Source organism: Piliocolobus tephrosceles, chromosome 10 (genome assembly GCF_002776525.5).
Source record: "Piliocolobus tephrosceles isolate RC106 chromosome 10, ASM277652v3, whole genome shotgun sequence".
NCBI classification, from domain to species: domain Eukaryota; kingdom Metazoa; phylum Chordata; class Mammalia; order Primates; family Cercopithecidae; genus Piliocolobus; species Piliocolobus tephrosceles.
The window spans coordinates 18,547,555-18,569,198 of record NC_045443.1 but is presented as its reverse complement, the minus strand read 5'-3'; the positions used below and the strand labels follow the sequence as shown (position 1 = coordinate 18,569,198).

At 37.2% G+C, this 21,644-nt stretch overlaps 1 protein-coding gene across 3 annotated transcripts in view; it reads right to left on the bottom strand.

Annotated features, from left to right (window-relative positions):
- Positions 1-21,644, bottom strand: part of PIK3C2G (phosphatidylinositol-4-phosphate 3-kinase catalytic subunit type 2 gamma) — a 384,573-nt gene that overhangs the window by 155,532 nt on the left and 207,397 nt on the right. For all 3 annotated transcript variants that reach the window (XM_023226228.2, XM_023226229.1, XM_023226230.1), the window contains 2 exons: positions 4,208-4,388; positions 1,293-1,400 (listed from right to left, as the gene is read on the bottom strand). In XM_023226228.2, the coding sequence (XP_023081996.1) occupies positions 1,293-1,400; positions 4,208-4,388 (289 nt within the window). The remainder of the gene's footprint in view (positions 1-1,292; positions 1,401-4,207; positions 4,389-21,644) is intronic.

The window sequence follows — 21,644 nt, the reverse complement described above, 5'->3', positions numbered from 1 at the left end:
ACTAGGGCAGCTGACCCCTGGCCCAGCTGGTGCACCAGCACATGCCAAACTTATATGTAACTTTAAGTGAAAAAAACAAAAAAACAAAAACACTCTTCTCCTTTAAAACAACAAGCCAATAAAGCAAAAGCAAAAACAAACAAACAAATGAACAAACAAAAAAAAAACACAAGGACTCAGTGATCCCTGTTGTTCTTTCTACATTAAGGTACAGTGTCCTTAAAATGCTGAGTTCCTACATATGCTCAGCATTAGTCAAGAATGCCGCTGATGATGAAAAAGTTGGGCAATTTTTTGAAAATTAGTAACGATTTGGATTTCAGCCCAGACAGACATATCTCAGTTTAAGGAATTTGAAGCCTTATTTTGTTATGTTTCAAAATATATTTATGAAATGTATCAAAAAATTTGCAGCGAGTCTTACTTGTGGCAAAGTGATAAAGGTGATGGTATCAAGTTTTTAGCAAAACATTTTACATTCACGGTAAAAATGGTCTAATTTTTCATCTAATTACTGGGTTTGTTTTCTTGACTGTCTTATGACTTCGGTTAAGTAACATTTATTGTCCATGCATGATAGCTTAACCTCTTCACTTTTAAATCGAACATATTCACAATTTTCTCTGTTAGTGTTTTTGTACTCTGGGGCTTTTGAGAAGTAAGATAATAAAGCTTATCAGGAACAAGGGAGAAAGAATGATTCTAAGTCAGAGAAGGGTGACTGAAGAGGTACCATATGACAGAGGATTAGGAAGAGAAGGCTTAGGAAGCTGTGATTCTGACAATGTCAAGATGGGCTTTCCAGACGTGAGTAAAATCACAGACTGTATGATACACTGACATATTAGAATCAATGAATTTTAAATTGAATCAAAATAGAAATGTTGTAGTTAATGATTAATGTTCATGTACCAGGTATGGTTATGCACATAGTCTAAATAAACCACAAAATTATACCCAGCCTGCATGGGGTCACCAAATCAATCATTTTTAATGAGTCAAGAAATTAACCCAGTGATATGTTCCTCTATGTTCCTCTATTTTTTTTTTTTTTCACTGAACTGATGGATAGTTTGTTTCCAAATAAATAAACCATGTGATAAGGCCAATGTGATCCCAACTGGTCATAGTGTATCAAAGGGAAAACACAATGTAAATGGATTCAATTACTTTTTCCTTAAAATAACTGCAATGTCAGCTTATGAATTCTTTTTGCCATTTCAAACATATACAGTGAACTAAACTATACAAAACAGAAATATTCAATTGATCTGAGGAATAAGTTGACTTACATCATGATCAATCCCTTTTATACACAGGGCAGGGTTCAGAGGAAGATGACAAGTATTTACATCTTGAAAGAACTCTTCTAGTCTGCCAATTTCTTTCTTCAGTACCTCCTGTGAAAAATCATTAGGAAAAGGATTTAAGAAAATGTAAAGAACTTGACTTTTCCTTCACGTTATAATTTTCTTCTATTGATTAAATGAATTCCTGAATTCAGGGTTGCACACTTGGATGACTTTGGGGTCAGGCAGGTGATGTATTCAGGCATGAGAAGACAGTGGGCTAAAGACAATAGGGCATGTTGGAGAAATGGGAAACTAAAGTATGCATGCCCTTTCTAAAGGACTTCAAATTCAACTAAAAATAAAAATCAGTCAAAGCACTGTACTGTTTAAGCAAAACATAAAGGGTTGGACTTGACCTGCGTAGCCAACCCTGCTTTATGTAATTATTAACATGATCCTTTTCTGATAATTTTCTGAAATCTGAGTTTGTGACTCTCAAAATTACACTCAATAGTTAATAGTGCATTTTACAAAAAAATTACGTACAATAGTAACAACAATGACAAAAATCAATTGCGTAATGCTGTCAGAAATAATAATACGCAGGAACAAATAGTTTACTGGACGTCAATGAGTATATTTCTGATATTTCCTCCCTCCTACACTCCACTATACTCATGGCAGGTCAGATATCACAAACAACACCTTTAAATTGTGCATCCTATGACAAAAGAGATAGGAAATAATAACAATTCATCACAAAACAAACAAAGCTTCTTTTAGTCCACTTTCACATATACACAATGGAGTACTATCCAACCATAAAAAAGAATGAGATCCTGTCATTTGCAACAACATGGATGGAACTGGAGGTCATTATATTGTGTAACATAAGCCAGACACAGGAAGACAAATATCACATGTCCTCACTTATCTGTGACAGTTTAAATTTAAAACAATTGAACTCATGGAGACAGAGAGTAGGAGGATGGTTACTAGAGGCTGAGAAGGGTCATTAGTGCAGCAGGAGGCAGGGGGAATAGTTAATGGATACAAAAAAGTAGTTAGAATAAATTAGAAAGACTATTTGCTAGCATGAGGTAACTATGGTAGAAAATTTTTTTTGTGCATTTTAAAATTGAAAATTAAAAAAGAAACTTTTTGAGCCCAATGCAGAAGACAAGGATATCATATTAATAATGTTCACTCAATCTCAAGAGTTTCTTAGCTATTACTCCTGGCTTATTGGCAAATAATAGAATCCACAGCTCCCAGAATCCAGAAGAGCAAAGTGGAAAGACAAAAATTGCATTACAGCCTTCTGTATGTGGTTGTTCTCCTTTGCCTCATCTATACTTGGGTTTGCCTGGTGGATATCATGGAGAGGAATCTGTGCTCCCTTCATTTAAGTAAAATCTCCTCCCAGTTCATATAGTTATGCTTAATTAGCAATTTTTTAAGTAGAAAAATAGCTATTAGTAACTTAAATTGTGAGAAATTATTATTTCTTAAATTGTGAGAAATTATAAATGCCTCTCCCACCTCTTCCTTTTCCTCGTCCTGTTTTCCTATGTAAAGAGATGTTATCACAAAAGCAGCCAGTCAAGGCAAGATAAATATATTTACCTGAGTGAATAATGTCAGTATCACTCTGGTACTTGAAGCAAATGATCAAAAAAAGTGCCAGAATTATTTAACTATAATGTACATCTTAAACATGTGAGGGATTTTAAAACATAAGAGATAAAGACCAAACCTTCACACAAACTTCTGTGAATTTTAAATCAATTTATTTAACTTGCCATCAACTTTTTGTCTACCATTAGAAAATAATTAAAGAACTTACAGTAACATTTAAAAAATCATAGAACTTTTTTTTTGCATTGCTTATCTTGTTATATGCCTTAAGGTTCCACTGTGTACTGGAGTTTATATACCTCCCATTTAAGAATAAATTCCAAGCTTTTGCTTTTTTATTTTCCATTTTCTCCCAGGAAGGTGAAGTAGCATAGTTTCGGCACTTCTACTAAACGAAGAGACTTTCAGCAAGAAAAATCCTGGGCTGAGAAAGAATTCTGGGACACTTTGCCTACTACTATTTTTATATCATTTTATTGAAAATTCTTGTTGATTTTAGATTATAAGTGGAGAGAAACTGAGTTCCTTTGAGGACAAACTCATGTTTTGGTCATCTTTCTATCCTTAACCCCTAGTCTATAGTAGGTAGTTAATTATTATTGAATAATATTCTTAATACAATGAATGAATGTCCACTCTCTCCCTGCATCTAGAATGTTGAACTTGAGAGAAACTACTTAATGGTGTATATCAGTATAGGGAAATAATGATGCAGATAATTAAAAAGAGCAAATATTCTTCCAAGAAAAATAATAGCCAGGTCCATTATTATAAACACTGAGAAGGAGGCACATATTTTGACTAGTATCCATAGATCTTAGTATAAAAAGTATTACTATTCTTAAGGCCATTGATTTATTTCATTTAATTCATCTTATTTGTTGCGTGAAAAATGTTCTTTGCTGAGCAACAACAACAAAAGTGCCCTAAAACGTCTCCTCATGTATTTCTCCATGAGTTTGAATTGTGCCGCCATTTTGACGCGATTACTTTCTCAGGCTTGTTTAGTCAAACTGCCTATAAAGTTGGTCTTTTCTTTTCAGGTTCTGTTTGTGTGTCACATGGCTATTTAGGTCAAAAAACCATGTCCTGGTGATTGACATTATCATTAACTTAAGAACAGTAGGTGGGGAAAAAAAAACTTGACCAAAGTAATTGATTTAAGTATCTTACATCTAAGTGTAGTCAAGGAATTTGCTTTGTAAACAATGAAATTAAAACTTAATGTAAACCAAAGTTAAAAGAATTACTACCTGAAGATTAGTATTTCAACAAACCTGTCTTTGATGGTCATTGGCAGACTTGACTTTTTCCCCAATATCTCCCAGAATTTTGTTAAGTTTCTGCTCCTTGGAAAACTCATCACTCAAAGCTTTACCTGCACAGAATTGGAGAGCAGCTAGTAGCTTCCGATACCAGCTTTTAAAATAAGCTTCATTTTCTGCATCCTTTAGCAGCCTGAAGGAAAGAGAGAGAAGAAAATTCTTGTATCTAAAGCTGATTTTTTAACCACCTCCAGCCGGAACAATAAGTGCATTTCAAACTAATCTGTATTTGGTGGCTTTGGGCAGTTTCATAGCCTAGAATGGAGAAAATGTTGTTTATTCATTGACAGTCATCAAGTTCCATCTGACAGTTAATGAGATTCCAAGAGTGAAGAATCAATAAGAGATCTGCTTTTCTTCATTTCAATTCACAACACATCTTTTCTCCTTTCAGTCCTCTTAATTCTAGTGTATACTAGATCAGTTTAAAAATACTTTAAAAAAAAAGAGTACTTTTTAAAAGTATTTTTAAAGTGATCTAGTACATAAATATAAGTCTATGACTATCCAACTGCTACATACATGATAAAAAGAATAGTTATTTTGCACAGACAAAATCAACAATTTTTTACCAAAATAATTAAAGAAGTAATATATTTTAGGGTTGGGGTTATAGGGATTGTCAGAATTGTTTAGGTAATTTGTACATATAATACTCTTATTCCTTATTCTATTGAAATTAACTTGTTCTCTTATGAGCAATGTATTTGCTTCTCTCTGGTTCAAGGAGGAAAAACTCAGTTTGATTGCTTGCTCAAAATAAAACCAAGCAGGGGAGAGTCACATCCGAAAACTGAGCAGGGGAGAGTGACCACATCCTAAAAAACATAAAAGCTGAGAAAACTCGGTGTATTCAGTTGTGATTATTTTCCTTGGAGAGTATACCTCCTTCAAACCCTGCATCCCTGCCAAGATTACATGTTCTCCTGGTGAGCTATGGTTCAAGATCCATGACTTTTCACTCGACGTGTAAAGAGTTTGTTTTTGTACACTGCAGAATTGAAATCATAGAGTGCTGGAGATGAACACGAGAGGCCAATTATTCTATTCCTGTATTTTCGGGCACAGAAACTTTAAATGACAAGAGAAATTAACATGCCCCTTAATTTTAAACAACTATGGAAAAGGTTGAACTACGAAGTTTTGGTTGGAAGGTTACTCAGTTCTGTGTCAGTGACTTTCACTATAAGGAAGCAGTAAATCCTAAATATTGTAGTTTTTATCTATTGCCTCTGTCTATAAGATTGTAGAAAATAGCTGGCCACTCTTTTTTAAGGATTACAGAAATCCTTTTCAAAAGATGCCGTAACCTGGGAGAGGCAATATTGCTTATGCCAAAAATGTTTAAAAATAAAAAGTTTAAGGTCAAGGGACTGAGAAGTATCAAGTAAGACTTGCTATTAAAAGACTGGGCTTTTAAGATGCAGGCAATGTGATTTTGCACAAACTGTGAAGTAAATCTTAAAATGCCAGAGACCTGTTTACCCTAATGTCTGCAATATCCAGCTGTGATTCAATTTGGTATTATTTTGTATACATACCTTAATGCTTTATAAAGTGTAAGTTATGACAACATTAAAATGAGGATGAATGCATAAAATCTAGATGATTAAAGAAGATTTTGACAGTATTAAGTGTGGTAGGCAGTAAGGAAGAGGGAAAGAAACATAACCTAGGTGACTGAGCAAATTTTTTATAGGATGTCACGGAGGTATTTAAGTGAAGTGAATTATAGTGGACTCGGAGATACAGAGATAGTCAGCAACCTCAGCTAGCACAGAATGGAGATTTTCTTGAAAATTAAAACTTTTCTACATTTCTTCATGCATGTAGTTGCTTCTGGTCACATGATGAGGGACTTGCTAGAGCCACAGGAAAAGTACAAATAGTTCATATTCCATCAGTCTACCAGCAGGACAGAACAGAGTAATCACACCATCCCAGCCCTCTTTGCCTCATAAACTCCTTCAATCCAGGCCTTAATTTTAGTTTTCAACAGCAGGATATTGCCCATCTCAGGGACTGTCCTAGAATTTTACTCACTTGTGTATTTTCTGTGGGTCAAGGAGGGAAACAACATCCAGTAACAGAAAAGAATTGAGCTACACGATAGAGAGGAGTGATTTCAGATCACTCCAGGGCCTCCCCTTCCCATTTCATCTTGTATATTTTGCTAATTTGGGCTGAGGTATGTGGCTCAGGAGACCGATTTTTAGTGAGCACAGGTGGATTCCAGAATATGAGTTGTTCAAGTGTATTTAGGACTCTGGGACAAATAAAGACTACAATTCAATACCTAAAATATAATTGTTAATTTTAAGATTTTAATAGTGTGGCTAAGAAATGAAAAGCATGCCTATTTAGCATTAGCAACTTTATTTTACCTCTCAGTGGCTAAGAGATTTATTTAGTATTTTCCTTAACTGAGGAACTTGATACGTTATACAATCCTTGCAACGATAATTTTTTCTGACTAGCCCATTTTTAGAATATTGATTTGCTCTTTCAGAAATAGCAGCACTAACTTGAATTTTGCATATATAGAGCATTATATGGGGCAAGGCTGCAGATATGCACATTCCAATCAGTATTCTGCAATATATGTTTATCAATAAACTACTTCATAACAACTCAAATATTAAACTATTCACAAAGGAAATGAGTTCAGAAAATGATTAAAACAATACCCTAGATGTTGTATATATTTTTAGAACACTTAAATTTATGACAGGAGCTCATAAGGCATGAAGCTGACTTGGTTTATACCCCTACCATAATTTATGAGGTTATAATCATTCTGATAATTTCCAAAGCAGTCTCTTTGGAATGTTATATACTCATGATGTTCCCACTGTTCCCACACTGTGTGGTAGATTTCATTATTGTTCCCAGCTCCATGTTTTTCTCCTCTGTAGAAGATTATACATCTAGACTTTTTGTCATGTGACTTCCGGTACCTTCTTATCCCTTGTCAGGTTGGTCATGTGATTCACTTTGGTCAACAGAATGTGACTGGATGCAACCTATACTCATGACCACGGAGACGCTTTACATGGGCTATTGTGATTTGGTCTGGCCTCCGGTTTGGTTTAATTTTGCTCCTGCTTTCTTCCGGGAGAACAGCATGTCCCAGTAAGGGGCTGTTCCTTTAGTCCTGGAATGAGAAGACAATGTGGAGCCAAGCTGAGCATTGATGCAGAGTCAGGTGGAGCCAAGCAGGACGACAGCAAGTCTGCAGCCTGAGTCCTACATGAATGAGAAATAAACTTTGTTGCCATAAGCCACTGAAACTGTGGGGCTGTTTGTTGCTATGGTAAAAACTAATGAATATGCCAACTTTCTTTGTCTTTCTTTTCTTTTTCCACTTGTTTGTTTGAGTTGCCTTTAGAATGGAAAGCACATTTTTTAAACATTCTCGGGGGGTATCCCTGAGGATATTTTGGGGCAAATCTAATTACTGAAAATAAACAAAAGTCATCTGGAGCCAAGTCTGGTGAATTGATGAATAGTCAATTTGAGTACAATATTTCAGATCAAAAAATTGTAAAAGTAATTAACATGTCTTTTTTCATGGATCATAAAAAGTCCCAAAAGGTATTCCAAAAATGATTTGATCCAGCTTATTTGGACATGTATATTCTGTGACATTGCTAAAATTTTATTGTTATTTTATTACTACTAACATACTTCTTGACTCATTTAAAAGTGTGAATAGGCCTATGTACCATCTGTTGCTTTGTCTAGCCAAATGTCTGAGTATCTGATAGGAGATGCTCTCTGAGTGAAAATGTAGTAATAAGGGGCAAACACAAACTTTTTTAGGGCTTACATAACACAGGGCAAAACAAAAGGTCTGATGGCTGAGGACAGTGAAGGAGACGGTACATGTGGCTGTTCTTGGGAACTAAAAACTTCACCTCTACCCTAATGGTAATATCTGAGGACTGAAATGGCTGAAAAGGGGCCAATGGCTTTGGATGAGGAAGCATCTGTGTTAGCATATTGAGTGTTACTTTCCCTTGTTGCTCTGGAGTTGGCTACCAAGACCTAAGAGTGAAGAGATAATAGTTACCCTATATTTCAAAAGGGTGGCAAAAATTGACAACAAGGAGACAAAAACAAGTAAACGAAAAACCAATTGGGGGTCAGATAACTCTTCAAGGCTTATTAGGAAATGGATAAAATGGCTATGGTACAACAAGCATTATCTCCTCCATATATTTACAGGTGGGGTGTTTGAGAGTCATAAGTCATTAGCCCAGTGAGGAATAGAGTGAGTCCACAATGTCCACTTAACCTTTCCAAGTCCAGTGGGGAAGGAAGCTCAAATTGAGCCATTTATAGTGATTTGAGTGTATGCAGTAAGAGACTGTTACCCCAGTTTAGACTTCTGCTCTGAAAGAGAGTTTGTTGATTTTCCCTAGGCTTCTGTGAACATGAAGAAAAAGCAAGACCAGGATGGAGAAAAGGCGTGGCAAAGGAGCAACCTGCATTCCTGCACCCCTGCAGTTTGACAAAACAGAGGTTTGTGGGGTGGATGTTACTCAAGGTTTAAATAAACTCATGAAAGGTAAGTGGATGTGATCCACTCTTTGCATAGGTAGAGGTTGAGCCAGAGCTAAATCTCCTGGTGGGGAGGTTCTCCAAAGCTTCCCAAAGAACTCACCCGTGGTAACCCCAAGGTAGCCAGCTTTGACCGCGAAGCCACAGGGGGCCTTGGTGGAGGATCTGAGCTCACAGACAGGGGACTGCAATCGCTTGCCCTATCAAGTGTGAGGGTCACTTTTCTCTTTCTCTTTTCCTCCCACTCATAGCTAAGAAAAGGTACAGCCAAAAGAGAAAGAGAAGAAGAGTGAAATAATAGATCATATCTTCTATTCCTAAGCTAGATCTTGGCTAGTATTGGAGTCTAGGGGTGCGAGGCTGGGAGGTGGATGGGGTGGGTGAGGTATCTGTCAAGTTAGAGGAGAAAATGAAGTTTTAAATTGGACAAGATGGGTTGAAGTTTTTTTGTCTAAGAGTATATACAAGGAAACTATAGAATCTAGCCTGGTTTTAATTAGGGAATGTGAAAGGGAAAAGGTAGTATTTTTAAAATCGTTAAAAGTTTTGAGACCTACTGTACTCAATCAGTTTAATAAAAACTAGCTGAGACAGTTAAAAACCTAAGAGTCAGAAAGAAGTGCAGCTTCAGGAAATGTCCTGATTGCATTTCAGGCGAGAAAACCCTAAGATGCAGAATAAGGGGGATCTTATTCTGGGGCAGTAGGATTTTGGGGAACCTTGACCCAAAACTCTTGAGAATTAGGCTGAGATGATTCTCTTTGCCTCTCTTTATTCCCTTGCCACCACTTACTGCTCCAGATCAGGGCTTGTTTTGTTTGGTTTCATTTGTGGATGAGCATGGCTAAGCAATGAGTTGTATTAAAAAAAAAAAAAAAAAAAACTTGTGTCTTTAGCAATAGGTTATTAACACTGCATATATATGAGTATATAGGTATATATTTATATCATAATTAGTTGTTTGTCATGATATTTAAGTAAAATCCTTAACAGTTATGGTCAGTCACATATTTAATGATAAGCTTAAAATTAGTCATAGATGGTACCTGTTTGTGCAAACACCTACAATGAAGAGTACTGTTACACAGCAGTGTTGTACTCAGGGTCAGCTGGTAGCTATGGAGGGAAAAAACTATGTTGAGCAGGTAAGTTTCCCTGAAGTTTACTGCACCTGTAATAAGAAATCAGAGCTCCTTGCATTCATCTCAGAAAAACATGGTCAACCCAGGAGCCTGATGCAGGATAATTGAGCCCCCAAATTGGGGTTTAATCTGGCAGGGATCTTGGCTTCACGCAGGGAAGAAGTCAGGCCAAGTGCAATGGCTCATGCCTGTAAACCCAGCACTTTGGGAAGCCGAGGTGGGCTGATCATGAGCTCAAGAGATGGAGACCATCCTGGACAACATGGTGAAACCCTGTCTCTATTAAAAACAAAAAAAAATTAGCTGGACATGGTGGTGGGCGCCTGTAGTCCAAGCTATTCAGGAGGCTGAGGTAGGAGAATTGCTTGAGCCTGGGAGACAGAGGTTGCAGTGAGCCAAGATTGTGCCACTGCGCTCCAGTCTGGTGATAGAGTGAGACTCCGTCTCAAAAAAAAGAAAAAAATAAATTCAAGGGTGACTCAGAGGTGTTAGCAACTTTTATTAAAGCAGCAATGTAGAGCAACAGCAGAGGTATTGCTCCTTGCAGAGCAGGGCTACTTGTAGGCAGTGAGCCCAGAGTAGCAGCTCAGAGGCAGTTTTGCAGTCGTATTTATATCCACTTTTAATTATGCGCAAATTAAGGGTGAATTTTGCAGAAATTTTTAGAAGTGGTAAGGTCACTTTCAGGCCATTGGGTTGTTGCCATGGAAAGGAACAGTAACATTTGGATGTTGTCATGGCAATGGCAAATTGACATGGCACACACAATTACAGAAAGCTTCTTCTGCCCCATTCTTGTTTTAGCTAGTCCTCAACTTGGTCCAATGTCTGAGCTCCACCTCTGGAGTTAAGTCTTGCCTCCTACCTCAAGCCTACATGTAAATACATAAAACTCCTTCCAGCCTACTCGTATGTTAACATGTAACATATGGTCACGTTCCAGCCTACTCACATGTTAACATATGAAAAGTAACATGTTCACATGTTAAATTTATCAAATAATGGGGTTTAAGAGAAGGGACTGTCCTCTTTGCATTACAAAATATACTTACTGCTTTAGTGTAAAGTTATTTTATTTATCATTTTTCTAAATTAAGCACTCTGCTGTGAATAGCTTAATAGTAACTCCCCTCTCCCTCCACCACTACACTCCATATATGCTTGTTAATTATATAAACAAAAGAAACAGGTGGAATTTTAGCCCTGGGCACACTTTGGAAGACATAGCTATCTATGAGACCCGTCTGTATCCCACCTCCCTTTTTGCTCATTCTGGTTTTCTCCTTTCCTGATCCCCAAGAAAGCCTTAGCTCCAGCCACTTTTACTTTGTCAAAAACTTCACCTTGTTCTGATCTCTTCTGTGGCATCCTGAGTTTCCAAATAGTCCTTGTCCTTCCCACTCCAGCTGAACACATTCCCTGAGTGTAATTTTACTCATATTCTCAGTGGAAGAATATTACGAGAGCTTGGAGCTGAACAATACTTTGAGGTAATTTCTCCCACCCTTACATTTATTAGGTGAGGACACTGAGTGATAGAGAAACTTGGCGAAAGACCTATGACAAGAGCCCAGTGTTCTGGACAACTCAGGGCTCCTTGCAAAGCACCATATTCTGTGTTCTAAAATCCATTGAAACATGATCTGAAAGACTGTTTTCTACTTTTACCAACTCTGGCAAGAACCTGCATGCTTTGGTTCTTCACCTTCCTCCTCTGTCAAATGTTGGCATTGGTGAGGTTTAGTAAGCTGCCTTCCGGTTCCCGGGCTCTGTAATTTTATTCTTTTATGAAATTATCAAGCATTTACTCTGTGCCAGGTGTTTCCGAGCATGTTGCATAGCTGTTTTAGTCACTCCTTACCTCAGCTCCAGGTCATCTGATTTCTTCCTTCTCACAGATGAGGATATAGTGATTCATGGAGGTAGAGTAAATTGCCCAAAGTCATCCACCCAGTGGAATAGGGATTCAGATCCAAGCTTGTCTGACTCCCCAGCCCTTGCTCTTCAGCCTTGTGCTGTGCCACCTCCTGATGTCTTAACATGGATACCAGCTGAGGGGTTAGCCCGAGATTCATGCAATCTAGGAATTATCTTCTGCCACCTTCCTGCCCTGTTTTTCTTTTATCTTTTTCTCTTGCTTCCTGGTTCCTAACACTTGGAAGTCTCATGTTCTCCAGGTTGCCTTCTTTCTTTCCAAAGGCTTCATTCCAACTTTATATGTATGTGTGTGTGTGTGTGTGTATTTTATACATACATACATTGATATATTTATATATGTATAATATATGTATATGTGCATATGTATATGTATATGTGTGTGTGTGTGTGTGTGTGTGTGTGTATGTATTTTTTTGAGACAGGATCTCAATCTGTTACCCAGACTGGAGTGCACTGGTGTGATCATGGCTAACTGCAGCCTTTACTTCACAGGCTCAACTGAACCTCCCACCTCGACCTCTTGAGTAACTGGGACCACAGGCATGCACCACCGTGTCTGGCTAATTTTTAAATTTTTTGTAGAGGTAGGGTCTCCCTATGTTTCCCAGGCTGGTGTGGAACTCTTGGGCTCAAGCGATCTGGCCTTGGCTTCCCAGAGTGTTAGGATTTCAGGCATGAGCCACCATGCGCAGCCTTAAATATAACTTTGTGTGAAATACTGATAAGCAGGGATACTTTTCTCTCCCTTACACAGCCTACAAAAATAATAGAATTGTGGAATCTGTTCTGATGATGCAAATCATACACCTCACTCACTTCTCCTCCACCCCTTCTTCACTTGAGAAAGTGGGACCAACATCACAGTTTCAAAGGGTCTGGCTTCCTTGGTTTATTTAGACAAATGGCATTGGGTGGCATTGGGAGAGTAGACGGCAGAAGAGGCTGCATTGAAAGTAACACCCTGATTGCATTTGGGAACCTAAGAATCCTGATGAACTGTGCACATTCAACAGATGTGCTTGAACTACCCATTTTACTTGGGCCTGGGGTTCAAAATAACTCAAAATGTAGCAGAAAAGAAATGGGAAGTCTCTAACATCAGCACATGTGCCGTAATAAAATACATTTTGCTGGACATATAATTAATGCTGGAATCCATGCTCATGGAATTTTAAGTTAGTTCAATAGGTGTCTACAGTTTTCCTTACTCTTTGAAAATGTGGTTCTGAACTCAGTGCCCGACTCAGTCCTTTTTTAAATAAAATTCTATTTTTTCTTCTAAATACCTGTATAGTTACTTTAAAGGCAATGTAAGCATCTTTTTCATAAAGTTTCCTTAACAAAATTTCTTTTAACAGCAAGGCAATTCCTTTGCTATATGAATGTTTCATAAGAATAGCAAACTAATAATAAAATTCTCCTTTACCCCTGAGCCTTTTGTTCTTGCACAACCCTCTGGTGAAAGCTGGATAATCATCATATTGCTCAGTGAACAATTCATGTGTTTGAACACAGCCGGAGAGGCAGGTTTATAGGTGCAAGCCGAAGCTGGCTTTGAAATACCTAGTTTTCCTGGAACCTCAGCTTCAAATCACAGCTGGGGCAGGTGGTTCTCCCTTCATTCTTCAGAGTTACAAACAGTGAGGCTCATTCTGTAAAGGTATTAAAGGTTCCCTGGGACATTATCCATAAGATCTGGAGTTGTGTTTGATGTCCTGAGAAAATGTCTGCAACATTCTCGTTCATTGTCATGAGAGAACTTGTCCCCTGAAGTTGGCTGGCACCATTTAATCCCATTCATTTTGGAAACTCAGTAAGAAATTAGTGTTGTTCTATGAGGCCTCCACAACCTACTTGGCTAATTTGTGTAATGTTGTGTAATTTACTTATCCTTGTGCTAATTTTCTGTTGACTCGTGTTATGCTGTTGTTGCTATTGTTGTTCAGGTTGTACCTTATAGGCAGGGATACTTGTCCTGTCCACTCTATCACTTCATTTCAAATGTTCTCTCTGTAACTGCGCAAGCAATTTAACAGTTCCAACCCCAGCCTTTCCATTTGTAAAATGTGATAATCATGTCTGTCCTGTCATTTAATCAATGCTTTTGTTTTGGACTGAATTATGTCCTCTCTCAAAACTCATATGCCAAAGCCCTAACTCTCAAGGTGACTAAATGTAGAGACAGGGCCTTTAAGAAGGTAATTAAGGTTAAATGAGGTCATAAGATTGGGGACCTAATCCCATAGGGCTGGTGTCCTCATGAGCACTGGGAGAGAGCAGGAGAGCACATGCGCACAGAGAAAGGCCATGTGAGGACGCAAGGAGAAGGTGTCTGTCTACAAGCCAGGAAAGAGAGGCCTCACCAGAAAGCAAGCTTGCTGGCACCTTGATCTTGAAATTCCAGCTTCCAGAACTGTGAGAAAATACATTTCTGTTGTTTCAGTCACCCAATCTGTGGTATTCTAGGAAACCCTAGCAGACTGATACAGTTTCCAACTTAGAACTCTTTTTTTTTCCCAATCCAGGCTATGTTCATCTATTTATAAGATAGCACACTTAAATTCTCCTAAGGCATTTTAACCTTAACATGTCTGATTTCACCATCATTCTCCCCAATAACTGCTTCTTCACCTGAACTACTTATCTCCATAAATAGGATGGCTAGCCTTCCATCACCCTAACTAAAAATGAGGCTGTTATCCTTGGCACTTCTCTCACCTTCATCCCCAACATCAAGTTTTCTACCATGTCCTATTATGTTTACCTTCAAAATAGCTCTCAAATCGAGTTTCTTCTTTCTGTCCTTGCTGACAGAGTTTAACTGAGGCCTTCATTTCTGGTACTCAGTTTTCCCGTTACCTGTGAATTTTTTCCCACCCTCCCTTCCTTTTTTACTTAGTCTAATGAAATCTAATTCTAGGGATTAAAATAACCTAGCCTTCGGGATAAAATAGAAAATCCTTAGTATAACAAACAGAGCACTTCATGATTTGTCTCTCTCGGGTCTTTAAGTCTTGTCTCTTATTTCCAATCATGTTCTTCCACCCCAGACGTAAAGTACTACCTTTGGTAACTTGAATCTTCTCAGCTTTCTCAAGCTATAATGCTTTTGCCTTCCCCCATCCTCTGTGTCTGAAATGATGCATCCATACAACATCTGTGTATCTTTTAATGTTCAACTTGGCACATTTTCTAAAAGAAGCTTCCTTAGATTTCAGGCTTGGGCAGGTATGCATTATCCACCCCTGTAAGGGTGAAGTACTCTCCTCTATTCATTATTCTTATTAACAGTTATTTTGTGTTTTTTAAAAATTGTGTTTTAATTTTTTTAAAACGTCTTTCTCCTACTAGACTTTAAATTCTTTCAGGACAGGACTGTAGCTTTACACCCTTGTGGCTCAATAGTTTCTCCTTGTGACAGAGTAGGCAGTTAATATTTCTTGAATAAATGAATTAAATACTACTAAATAAATAAATCCCATGTTCCTAAAATTTCTTTTATTTATTGATTAAAATTTTGGAATATGAGTCCCAACTACCTAGTAATAGCTTGGGAATTATAGAATCCTAAGAAATTAGATTTTCACATGCTATTTCCTTTAATCTTCGGAGAGTTTGCATATTATACATACATGCATATACTTAAAATCTATTTATTAATGTAGACATTAATTACAAACTGATTAAAATTAATTTATATTTGAGAATTTTGAAAGACTCCAAGAGAATACTAGAGTTTCTCTATCATATCGTGATTTGAGGATTCAGATCAAGGGGAAAAATTTGGGTGGAATTATTACTGTTTAAAAATAATTGCATAACTAAGTTAACTTAGTTGTTGAACCCCCATCATTGGTAAAGTTGCATTACCTAAGAATCATCCCACAAAGTTCTTTTCTATCGGATAAGCCATGTCATTTTAGAACTGGACATTTTTCATCTCAGGGGGAATAAATTATAAATGTAAGAAAAAAATGGTGTGTTTGTGTGTATGTCTGCGTATGTGTGTGTATGTCTGTGTGTGTGTGTGTGCGTGCGTGTGTGTTGGGGTGGGGGGTGAGATTGAGAGAGAGATTCTATTTAGTTAAGTAATTCAAGCATTTATCTGTAAAGAATTTTCAAAAGCCTGTTGTAAGAAGTTTAGATTGGCTGCTACTAACGATGTTGGTGCAAAAAAAGTCAAACTCTAAAACCCAGTGTTATTTAAGATATAAGCAATTATAGCAATAACCCAAAAAGGTGGCAATATCTACCAAAGTTAAAATAGCCTATAACAATCTATGGTTGGCTTTTATTCCTATTGTTATTTTCATTTTTGCTCCTCTTTAGAAAAAAGTCTTTTCACATTGGACCATTAGGTTCTTGTGTTCTTATGAGATTCTCCCTTCATAATTATCCTTTAAGAAAAGTTTTAAGGGTTTTGCCTTAATGAGACTCCTCTTTGTCTCTGAAATCATCAGTAGAGGTTGGATGATCGTGCTTAAAGGGCAGATAACTGAAATTGCTTTGTAATTAATTGGTTAGCAATTTTCTTTGTTTCTGACCAGAAAAAAAGAACAAGTATTTACTGTTCGCATTTCTTAGAAAATGGCATTAACTCAACCAGAATTTAAAAATCATTCATTTGAATTATGAATCAAATATTTACATGCTCTATCTTTAGAAGGATTCTAATACCATTCCTAAAATAGCATTTTCCTCTATGTTGGACAAATTCAATAATGCTTAACTCATCTTCTTATTTTTATGCTTTACTTTTTTTCTTGTTTTCTTGATTTCAGTTAGCAACAGAAGAAATTAACTGGCTTATTGTAGTGCTTTTCTAATTACTTTGTAATGATTTTTTATTTTCACAAATTGGGAAAATAGAGTAATGAGATGGTACATTTTTGATGAATTTCGCTTGTTTTCTTTCCCAAGAATTCTGGAAAGGTATAAATAAACAGGGAATTCAGCAAGAGAAAGTCTCCTGTTTTTATATGGCAAATTCTGTTTCAGGACATCTCATTACCAGTTCTGTTTCTCTTTCTTGGACTGGTAATGCCTGTGTCAATTAAAAAATCCTAGTATCAGTTTTAAGGCCTTGAAATATAGGCAAAGAACAGGCTAAGGAGTTGGCTATATCTGAGTTGGAAACATGGTTGGACCATTTAAAGGCTGTGTGACTTTTGCTCTCTGATTAACTTCTCTGAGTCTCCATAGTACCTCCATAGTACCTAAGATACACAATTGACAAGGTTGCTGTGATAATTAAATGATGTAATTTAGAACAGTACCTACTGAATGTGTGATATTAATATCTGCTCAGTGATAATAGTTGTTATTCTTGGTATTCACAAAAATAGGCAGTTTGAATACTAGCTCAGATTGTTCCAGATTTCATAAATATTTTTGGTGTGTGACTCATTTTACCAAAAATGTTTTGCCAAATATTTTTGAAATATATTTGGCAAATATGAAACTCAATGAAAAACTTCAACTTTCCTCAATCCAAATACCTGCTAAATTAAAAGTGTTACTTATTTTATACTATTTAGCCCACATGCTCAGTTTGACAAAAACAATTAAGAAAAATGGGAGAGCACTTTCTCAATTGTTTAAGACAAAACTGGTTTCAAGGATATTCAAGTCGTGTACCTTCAGTTAGTTTCATGTCATTGTCAAAAGCATCAGTGAAACAACTACTGTAATAAAAATTAGAATAAATGTATAATAATCATAACATTAGCAGTAATTGAAGTCAAGTCGCCACTGTAAGAACAGAAATAGGATGAATTCAGCAGGCACTCTACTGCAAGGTTACTCTTACTAAGATCAAAGATAGCTGAGCATTTTTCTTAGTTTCTCAACAAGTACCGAATAGCTGCTCTAGATACCTTATTTCTACTTGATCCTTATCACTGGGGTGGTTGTTTCAATATTTGATCTGAATTGGGCAAGCAGGCAAAGAAGTAGCAGACCTGAGCACCAGCCGGAAATCAACAATGGGTACTTCGGTACCGTATAAAAGGTCCACAGACTGGTCCAGATACATAGGGCATTTTTGTATTTTGATAAGACACATGTGCTATCACTTCTAGGTTAAAGTTTGTACAGTATCAGAGAGGATAATTATTTCTTTCAGTGTTTTTCCAAGCATGTGAAATTAAACAACAACAATAACAAAAACAAACCTACGAACATCATCTGTAAATCAGACCTGGACTCTGGACAGATTTATGGAAATAATCTAGTTTAGAAGTTTCTTTAAAACATCGTAAAAGCAGTACACATTTTTAAAGCAAAATCTTACTTAGAACCATCTTCCTTCCTCAACATGCACCCACAGGAAAAAATCAGATAAAAAATGATTTGCCTTACTGAGAGGGCAATAGGCAGCCTGGACTGCTGCTTGTTTTAGTTTCCCCTTTCACACTCTGAGAGAGCTCTAAAGAACCTTGTGATTTAGAGAAACACATTTTTAAAAAACATTGAAATAGGCTGCATGCGATGGCTCATGCCTGTAATCCTAGTACTTTTGGAGGGTGAGGCGGGTGGGTCACCAGAGGTCGGGAGTTTGTGACCAGCCTGGCGCACATGGTACTCGGGAAGCTGAGGTGGGAGAATCGCTTGAACCTAGGAGGTAGCGGTTGCGGTGAGCCGAGATCACGCCACTGTACTCCAACCTGGGTGACAGAGTGCGACTCTGTCTCCAAATAATAATAATAATAATAAATTGGAATAGATAAACTTTTCTAATTTTAGAGGGGCAACAATTGAAGCCAAGAGAGAAAGAATTATTTGCTTTAGCTCAGGCAAGTATTTTATGTATTTGTTCAATGAATGTGTATAATACTAAATGCCTACACAAACCCTGATGATACAGGGGAGTGACTAAGACTCTGCTTAATCATGAGGGTGATCGTGACGACCAGAGCTCATGTTGTCACAGAGCTTAAGCTTACATTATAGTTGGGAGTAGTGAGTGGGAGACAGCAAACATACAAAAATGAATAGGCAGACAAGTTAAAAATGTGATATTACATGATTGGGACAGGACCTTTAGGGAACTGATAAGTACAGCCAGTTAAAGAATGTCTTTGGACACAAATCCAGAGTCCAGAAAATACTAACAAAATATTTATAGATGTTTTCTTTCTAAGATGTGATGATTTTAACATAAAGATATGTTAAGCAAAAGTGAATCATAAATGTACCATTGTAATCACTTCTTGAATTAATTGAATTTCTGTGTAATCTGTTTCTTCTTTTCGTAATTTTATATATTTGAACATATTTTTGAATCAAGAACAGCAGAAAGTCCTTTCAAATTTGAAGATACAAAGAAATCGAATTTAGTTTCTATTTTGGACAAGTTAGGTGACTGAGAAAGTTCAGTGTAGTAGTTTAAAATAATAGAACCAAATTTTACAGCCTACTAAGAGTAGTCCATTCTGATTTTTTATTTTTACTTTTATTTCATTTTTTGCATTCTCTTCTTTATTATTATTATTATTATACTTTAAGTTCTAGGGTACATGTGCATAATGTGCAGGTTTGTTATATACATATACAGTATACATATATTTGTGCCATGTTGGTGTGCTGCACCCATCAACTCGTCAGCACCCATCAACTCGTCATTTACATTAGGTAAAACTCAGAATGCAATCCGTCCCCCCCTCCCCCCTCCCCATAATAGGCTCCAGTGTGTGATGTTCCCCTTCCTGAGTCCAAGTGATCTCATTGTTCAGTTCCCACCTATGAGTGAGAACATGCAGGGTTTGGTTTTCTGTTCTTGTGACAGTTTGCTGAGAATGATGGTTTCCAGCTGCTTCCATGTCCCTACAAAGGATACAAACTCATCCTTTTGTATGGCTGCATAGTATTCCATGGTGTGTATGTGCCACATTTTCTTAATCCAGTCTGTCACTGATGGACACTTGGGTTGATTCCAAGTCTTTGCTATTGTGAATAGTGCTGCAATGAACATACGTGTGCATGTGTCTTTATAGCAGCATGATTTATAATCCTTTGGGTATATACCCAGTAATGGGATGGCTGGGTCATAAGGTACTTCTAATTCTAGATCCTTGAGGAATTGCCATACTGTTTTCCATAATGGTTGAACTAGTTTACAATCCCACCAACAGTGTAAAAGTGTTCCTATTTCTCCACATCCTCTCCAGCACCTGTTGTTTCCTGACTTTTTAATGATTGCCATTCTAACTGGTGTGAGATGGTATCTCATTGTGGTTTTGATATGCATTTCTCTGATGGCCAGTGATGATGAGCTGTACGCATGTCTTCTTTTGAGAAATGTCTGTTCATGTCCCTTGCCCACTTTTTGATGGGGTTGTTTGTTTTTTTGTTGTAAATTTGTTTGAGTTCTTTGTAGGTTCTGGATATTAGCCCTTTGTCAGATGATTACAAAAATTTTCTCCCATTCTGTAGGTTGCCTGTTCACTCTGATGGTAGTTTCTTTTGCTGTGCAGAAGCTCTTTAGTTTAATTAGATCCCATTTGTCAATTTTGGCTTTTGCTGCCGTTGCTTTGGGTGTTTTAGACATGAAGTCCTTACCCATGCCTATGTCCTGAATGGTATTACCTAGGTTTTCTTCTAGGGTTTTTATGGTATTAGGTCTAACATTTAAGTCTCTAATCCACCTTGAATCAATTTTCGTATAAGGAGTAAGGAAAGGATCCAGTTTCAGCTTTCTACTTATGGCTAGCCAATATTCCCAGCACCATTTATTAAATAGGGAATCTTTTCCCCATTTCTTGTTTTTCTCAGGTTTGTCAAAGATCAGATGGCTGTAGATGTGTGGTATTATTTCTGAGGGCTCTGTTCTGTTCCATTGGTCTATATCTCTGTTTTGGTACCAGTACCATGCTGTTTTGGTTACTGTAGCCTTGTAGTATAGTTTGAAGTCAGGTAGCGTGATGCCTCCAGCTTTGTTCTTTTGGCTTAGGATTGTCTTGGCAATGTGGGCTCTTTTTGGTTCCATATGAACTTTAAAGCAGTTTTTTTCAATTCTGTGAAGAAACTCATTGGTAGCTTGATGGGGATGACATTGAATCTATAAATTACCTTGGGCAGTATGGTCATTTTCATGATAATGATTCTTCCTATCCATGAGCATGGTATGCTCTTCCATTTGTTTGTGACCTCTTTGATTTCACTGAGCAGTGGTTTGTAGCTCTCCTTGAAGAGGTCCTTTACATCCCTTGTAAGTTGGATTCCTAGGTATTTTATTCTCTTTGAAGCAATTGTGAATGGAAGTTCATTCATGATTTGGCCCTCTGTTTGTCTGTTACTGGTATATAAGAATGCTTGTGATTTTTGCACATTAATTTCATATCTTGAGACTTTGCTGAAGTTACTTATCAGCTTAAGGAGATTTTGGGCTGAGATGATGGGGTTTTCTAAATATACAATCATGTCATCTGCAAACAGGGACAATTTGACTTCTTCTTTTCCTAACTGAATACCCTTGATTTCTTTCTCTTGCCTGATTGCCCTAGCCAGACCTTCCGACACTGTGTTGAATAGGAGTGGTGAGAGAGTGCATCTCTGTCTTGTGCCAGTTTTCAAAGGGAATGCTTCCAGTTTTTGCCCATTCAGTATGATATTGGCTGTGGGTTTGTCATAAATAGCTTTTATTATTTTGAGATACGTTCCATCAATACTGAATTTATTGAGAGTTTTTAGCATGAAGGGCTGTTGAATTTTGTCAAAGGTCTTTTCTGCATCTATTGAGATACTCA